General features: G+C 34.4%; 1 protein-coding gene across 2 annotated transcripts; it reads right to left on the reverse strand.

Moving 5' to 3' along the window:
• Positions 1-392: 392 nt before the first annotated feature.
• LOC108489573 (protein IQ-DOMAIN 13) lies at positions 393-5524 on the reverse strand. Of its 2 annotated transcripts, none has more exons than XM_017794216.2 (6): positions 5021-5524; positions 3721-3897; positions 2867-3280; positions 2128-2367; positions 1835-1963; positions 393-1307 (listed from the first exon to the last, which is right to left on the reverse strand). In XM_017794216.2, exons 2-6 carry the CDS (start codon positions 3793-3795, stop codon positions 594-596), a joined length of 1572 nt encoding a protein of 523 aa, XP_017649705.1. In that variant the 5' UTR covers positions 3796-3897; positions 5021-5524; the 3' UTR covers positions 393-593. The 2 variants fall into 2 exon arrangements, with proteins under 2 accessions (XP_017649705.1, XP_052875991.1); XM_053020031.1 differs by having other exon boundaries at positions 4889-5021.
• Positions 5525-7435: the final 1911 nt, after the last annotated feature.

Raw genomic sequence — 7435 nt, forward strand, 5'->3', positions numbered from 1 at the left:
TACTTCAATTTAATTTTTGTACTTATCTTTAATCTTTTAAATCTTTTTAAAGTCGAGTAAACATCTAAACATAATTCTTTAAAGAATTATTTAAACATAAAATATGACTTTTCTTCTATAATATTTTGTTACATTTTTACCTTATATATACAAAGAAAAATAATAATTTTATATAGTAAAACGAACGAGAGAAAACGAAAAAAGTGGTTATTATAATTACTCCATACACACTATTCAAAATAAGAAATTTACCGTGACCCACTCTATCCACAATTTTTCTTTTTATATCTACTTTATTCGAAGTGAATCAATTTAAGATCTGTCTCGCAGGTTCAAATTTGGTCATCAATAACTATAAATCTCTTACCCAACCTAGAAAAATAAATAAAGAATTAAAAAAAAATACTATAATAGCTTACCAAACCCCAAATCGTGTTACATTGAAACCATCATTTCCTATAGGGTTTTTTTTTTTTAATTTTTTTATTTTTATCTTACAACCAGTAAATTGTGCAACTCAACATAGCACCATACACTCAGATAAACACCAAAATGAAGAAATCAAAGGTTAAAAAATAAGGAACAATAGAAGATCACACAAATCGGTTAAATGGCTTTCTTCCAACCGTAGCAGGCATTGAAACGGTTGAATCCACACTCAAATTACCTATAGATTGAAGCGATTGGTTCTTATCTAAACCCTTTTGAGAGCTTGAATCCTTGCCTGCAAACAAAGACCCTTTGCTCCACTTGAATGATCCTATCCCTTGTGTCAAAGGGAATGAAAGCCGCCTCTTTGATGACTCGCTTCCTGGAGTCCCCATGAACATCTCCTTCAGATTGCTGTTGGCTCTTGCTTTGGCTTTCGCTGAAACTGTTGGTGTCATGTAATTTGGAACTGAAAATGGTGGGCAGCTAGTAAGGCTGTCATCATCCTTCAAGGGCAAGTCGAATGGCGAATCCGCTCCACTAGCTCTCGGTCTTGAATATTTGGACAATCCTGAACTGCTTCCTTGTAGGATTCTACTAGGTGGAGTTTGCATAGGTCGTGTTGTTGATCTTGTAGATTTCGGTGTCGGAGTGTCCATATTGTCAAACATAAATTGATGTTGCTTGCTGCTCAATGGCGGTTTTGGACTAGGCTTCAATTCGGAATTTGGCCTTGGTGGTGTAAGCTGGAAATTCTTAATGCCTTGGCTTTCAGGAGTGTTGCTAGAAGATAGCTGACGTTCTAACCAGTTCCACCACCATGGAAATCCACGAGTGCGAATGTCTGCGTGAACTGTTTTTGGAGTAGTTTTCCATAGCTGTATGGAGAAAGGTAAATCAATGGTAGTTAGGCTTATGCAACTCCAACTAAATGGAGATGAATGCTAAGGTTTGATTAGATTTGACATTCAACCCTATCAATGTTGGACGTAAAATATTCAGAAGCCAAGTCTCACTTCAGATGATCATTCGAGATCGCTTCATCAGTTTAATTCCCATAGGAAATGATACACCAATACGACAGAAAAACTAGAATGCTTAACCAACAGAGGGGTCCATTGAAGGACAAAGTATTGTTTCAACTAGCAGCTTTCAGCGAAAATTCAGAAGCCAAGTCTCACTTCAGATGATCATTCGAGATCGCTTCATCAGTTTAATTTCCATAGGAAATGATACACCAATACGACAGAAAAACTAGAATGCTTAACCAACAGAGGGGTCCCTTGAAGGACAAAGTATTGTTTCAACTAGCAGCTTTCAGCGAAAAGATATGCTGAAAATATGAGTTTATACACTAACCATCCAGCATGATCCAACTGAAACTGGATTTGGGTAGTAAAAATACCTGGTGGGAATATGCATAGGCCATGGCTCTTTCTCTCTTGATGACTGCCTCTACCTTCCTCTGCATTCTTGCCTCGATTTCTTCTTTTGGTAGCACACTATCATCCCAGTCTTCATTGCCTGTCTCAGACTGATCCAATGCTCAACTAAGTTACTCATTTTAACAGGAATATAAAGAGTAAATATGTACGAAACAGGCATGAATTATCTTTAAGTTTCACCAAGTTCCCTAAGGTCTTATGAGACCAGAAAGAAGAGTATATGCAACCAGAAATGAAACAAATGAAAACTTACTGCCTGACTGAAGGCCAATTTACCCAAGGTACTCTCCACTTCTTTATCATTCTTAAAATGAACCTCTTGTCGTGCTTGGTTTTCTAACATCTGGATCCTGCGTGACTGAATCTGGGACTGTATTCGCACCAAAAGCTGCATACGTTTCATTGCGGTTGAAGTTTGACGTTTCACGTTTTGACCTCTAACAACTCCTTGAAGCCTCACAAGGCCTTTCCAAGCTCGAAAACTTCTCCTCGCCTGTATTATGAGTTCCAAGATAATCAATCTGGGAATCAAATATTGATGCAAGACAAATCAATGCAAAGTACTCTACCGTGTATCATCATACAACATGATATCACCAACAACTAAGAGCAATGTGATTAACTGTTTTCCCAGGGAAACTTCAGCCATTACTGAGCCCATTAGAAAGTTGTTCATAGCAAATGGCTTTTAACCTTTCTACCTATAAAGGTTTTAAGGGGAATTATGTTCATTTATAATATGTGAATATCAGCTGGTGGAAAGTGGAGGGGAAAGTGACGTAATATAGACCAGACTTGCACAAACAATAATATCCTACATCAGTACTTGTCATAAGTCCTTAAAATATGAAATCTTTAACAGATTAATTCTGCTGTACTATTATTCAGTTTATGGCCATATAATTTGTCATTGTTCGTCTTTTCAAAACCAGTTGCCTCCATGAAATTTCCACTTTGAAATCTTTTGTTAATAAGAAAAGTGAAATATTTACCATATAACCTCTATAGGCTGCTTGAATTTTTGTAGCAGAAGCATGATGATTCCTTAAAGTTGGTTCTGGTCGAGGACGGACGACCTTAGGTGGAGCAGCTCTTGGAGAAGCAGCTCGTGGAGGGGAAACGGTTCTTGGAGAAGCAGCCCTCGGGGAAGCAATCCTAGGAGAGGCAATCCTCTGTGAAGGAACTCTAGGAGAAGCATCTTTATGAGGCACAAAAGGTGGTGTCGCTGGCTGCTCTGGAGGTGTTGGAGGCCTGAATACTAGTTTATGCTCTCTTTCAGCCTCCCCAAGAATTTTCTCAATACTGCTGGGCTCTCTAAAGAGGGGAATAAAGGAATTGGTTTCTCCATGCCTTAATTTTCCTAGGGCTTTCTTCTTCTTTTCTTTACCACTTCGTTTATCCGATTCCTGAGGGATTTAACCATAGAAAAACAGAAGGCGTCTTCTCAATAACATTTAGGTAGAAAAAGGTTCATGCTTTACAAGAACTAAATCCAGAGTGCTTCTTACGATGCATGAGATACATTTGATCTATGAAACAAACACATTGACTTCAAGAGCTGACTATGCAACAAAAATGTCTTCAATCAGAAATTTCACTCTCCAAAGGCAACTAATTCTACCCATTTCTATTTTGACATCTTTCCAATGCCGGGTTCTTTTGTTTACCTAATCAGCAATCACAACTATCTGCTGGATGTTTGAACCTTATACACAAAATGTAAGGTTTTCTCTAACAAAAATATAAGATAGATAATGAAATTAAACAATAAAAAACATCTACAACTAGTACGTTCTTTTCATATAGTTAATCAAAACCATAGACCTAGTTAATAATATGAACTTACATTACTTAGCTTTTCCTTGGAGTGTGGTATGAAAACCCTTTTAATTGCAGAAAACCAACTTCCTTTCTTTCCCATACTGCCAGCATTACTTTGTTGGTCTAAGCATGTGAAGAAACAGAATAACCAAAAAAAGCCAGCAAAAATCCACTCGTGCAAGGGCCAAAACGACGGTCCTATCTGGAGTCGTAAAGAGATGCATAAGATCTAATGTAATTACAGTGCTATACAGCATAGTGTCTATCATGAAAGATAAGGATGAAAAACAATGCATTAATCAAAACATTTACTGTTTCATGCAGATTCTAAAATTCAAGTTTTCAACCATGAAATCTGATTAAACTGCTTGATAAGCGTTATGACTTGGAAACTTTTCAGGCTTTTCATGATGCAAAAGTTCTTAAATAAAGAACAAATGTTACGACATGGAAACTTTTGTAAACACAATAATATTAGCTTGATTATTCATAAGGATAAGGTTCCAAAACTACTCATTAAAAGAGAACTAAAACTACTCACAAAGGAGGCTATAGGCCTGAAACTAAGGTCATCCACCACCATGAATGAATCAAACAAAAAGCAAAATGAAAAGAACAGATGACACGAGAAGAAACAGGGGAATTTTGGTATGGTGATTCAGCATTTGGTGTAAGTTGAACCAAAAACAGCCTCCAGATTCTCACAGATATAACTAAATTGGGTTTAACCCACAAGTTTGTTTCTTATGGTTCCAAGTTAAGCTCAAAACATTTCAGTCCAAGTATAGAAACCCTTGCAGACATATACAAGCAGGCATAAAAGTCCATTTGTTTTGTTAATCACCATGAAAGATAGTTTTGTCACTTTTTATATAATTAAAATAATAGTACAGAAATCCTTGACAATCAGCATAAACTTCCTCTCCGCAGAAATTTTTCCTTCTGGGAAGCTTGAGTGCTCCTAGTAGAAACCCCCCAAAGAAAGTTCACCATAAATACTCAAAATGCTAGAGATTTTTTATTTTCAGAAACTCCTGGTTTTGAGAACATATAATACTTGCCATGGAAGGGGGGGGGGGGGATCTGTGTTTTTTAAAGCTTAAAAGACAACAATTAATTCTCCAACAAAACTTCTGACACTCGTACAGAAAAGATCCAAAGACAGGAAAATTTTAATACTAAAAGTTTACTACCTTAAAGAAAAGCTCACTTTTTGAAAATTATAGTTTTCTGCTCCTTCCCCAAGAACATAATTGACAAAAACCCAAGATTTTATATAAACAAAAATGCTAAAAAAAAAAAAAGAAAACATACGTGTAATGTACCTTTAAGAGAGAGCTTCAAACTTCCAAATTCTGCAAGAACCCTTCAAAAAGCTAAGTTATGAGAAGCTAGAAAAAGAAGAACAGCAGCAAACAGCCATATCTAGCCTCCTCCATCTATCCCATACAACATTGTTGTTTCAAATAATCTTTTTCTTGGTCCTAGCCTTTTTATCTAACACATGGGGGAGAGTTTCTATTTTGTTTCTTTCTACTTACTATTGTAATGTTTCTTACCTTTCGAAACACAAATTCTTTAACCTTTTTTGTTTCCCTTGGGTGGGTATGAAATTGTCCAACTTTTTCATTTTTTTTCTTTTGCCACCTTTTTTTAACTTTTGGTGGATGTGTACATGTTTTTAAAAGAAAGAAATCATCAAAGGGGTTGCTGCAGTTGATGATGATGATCACATTCATATCAGAAAACGAGTATAAGAAAGGGAAGGGTTGAGAGAAAAAGGGTTGCCCACTTTTTCACTCAATGTGCCAAACTTCAACAACCTTTACTTGAATAGGAAGACTATTTGGACAGCAACCATGCCCACTCACTGATTTAAACGGTTAGGTTTGGTACTCTTTCAATTCTTTTTTTTTCTTAACCATTAATGTTGTAAATATAAATTTTATATTAAAATGTATTTCACATACCAGACATGCTTCGAGTGTGAACTATCTGTCTGGTCTGATAGGTTTCACCTTCAAGGAGAAACACGAATATTTTTTGAGTTTCTGTCCGAGATTCGCAACCATGGATACCTCCGCTTGACCGAGCCTCAAGCCTTGGAGAAAATGGTCAAATGATAAATGCCATTTTATCTTACCAATATTCTTTTAAGTCCCTTTTTTACTCATACCTACCTCATTTATTGACCTGGTTTCTATTTTATCACTACTTTGATTTTCTTTTAAGCTCAAACAGACAGTAATAAAGAATGTTTTCTTCTGATTAATGAATCTTATTTTTGGATATTATTTAGTTTTCTAGATTTTATGAAAAACCAAATTTATTTTGGTAATAATAATGATCCAGCACTACTGTAAAGGAAACTTGGCAGTCCACAACTATCTCAAGTTACCTTAGTCTTAGGTAAAGTGATATTAATAATATTATCAATGGCATTGGGAACGTGCATTAGAGGAGGAGCGTGTTCAACACTTGCTATTTATTGCAGTGGAGCTACAAATAGTAAACCTACTCGAGCATTAACTTTTGTCTTGTAATAAAATGAATAAAACTGATAATGTGGGGGTGATCCTCATACAAGAGGATGTGGGACCAGAGACACCCAAGTTTGGAATCAGGAAAAAGTTTTAAAGAGTTTGAAATTAAATTATAATTATAATTATAATATTTTAAAATTTATATTTTTATAATTTTTAAAGGATTAAAGTAAAAAAATTTTATTTTTAGAGTTAATTTAAATGAAAAATTTTGTATTTGGGACATGTGATCTCAGCCATTGGATCAGCATAAGGATGTGATTGATCTCTGCAAAGTTTGTTGCAGTAAAAGAAAAAAAAATAATGCATCATTCTTTTCTGGCTCTAAGTCAGCGCGTGCGTGTTGAGTTGCAAAACAACTTCTGGGGTTAAAGTAGTAGAAACGGTATGTATAACTTATATAAATGAATTTATTTTTTTAAAATTTCTCAAATAATTCATTAATAGTAAGCAGGTTGGAATTTAAATTTTTAGATTGTTGGAATTAATATATAATATAAATGGAAATTTCACTTCATATTTAATAAATATAAAGTAAGATGTTGTAATTCATTTTAAAATTGAAGCTTCTTTTGTAAATAATATGAGGGTAAATTTTGGTGGTATTTTGATATCAGAGGTTGAAATCCATATAATAAGAGAAAATGAAAATACAATTATTTGTCCTCGATTTATAAAATTAGAGAAGGGAAAGTGGTTGTTGCAGGAAAGCATTGTGGTGCATAGCTCACAAAGATTGGTAAGTGTGATATAGATGAAATAACTACTATCCTTTATTTATAAGTTCAGCATATGGTTTTTTGTTTACACTTTAGAGTGCCGTCTAAGCAACTTGATTGTACGGATTTTGTTACTTGTTTGATTTACCACTCCATATTTTCTTTTTAATAACAACGTGTTGAATACTTTATTTATTTATGGGATAAATTATTTTTTAAAATTTTGACAACTATTCTCGTAACGGGTTTAAAATTTATTTATTCAAGTTAAGTTTTGAATTTAATTTTTTTTTACATTGGACCTCAACTTTTTTTTTTTGTTCAAGTTTAATCCTAAACTTTATATTTGTTCTCACATTGGCATTTAAACCTTTATTTTTTTATTTAAGTTAGTCTTTAATAGTTCTTTGAAAATTCTAAAGTTCAGGTTTTAATGTGGAAACAATTGTCAAGTTCAGATCCTAATATGAAAATAATT

This window comes from Gossypium arboreum, chromosome 10 (genome assembly GCF_025698485.1).
Source record: "Gossypium arboreum isolate Shixiya-1 chromosome 10, ASM2569848v2, whole genome shotgun sequence".
In the NCBI taxonomy this organism is placed as follows: Eukaryota; Viridiplantae; Streptophyta; class Magnoliopsida; order Malvales; family Malvaceae; genus Gossypium; species Gossypium arboreum.

What these genes read in the sequence shown, in the direction of transcription:
- LOC108489573 (XM_017794216.2), bottom strand. Translation starts at nt 3,795, where the DNA reads ATGGGAAAGAAAGGAAGTTGGTTTTCTGCAATTAAAAGGGTTTTCATA. An exon ending in CAGCCTATAGAGGTTATATG is followed by an intron (nt 2,368 to 2,866) that starts GTAAATATTTCA and finishes CTCATAATACAG; the next exon opens with GCGAGGAGAAGTTTTCGAGC. An exon ending in CCTATGCATATTCCCACCAG is followed by an intron (nt 1,308 to 1,834) that starts GTATTTTTACTA and finishes TTCTCCATACAG; the next exon opens with CTATGGAAAACTACTCCAAA.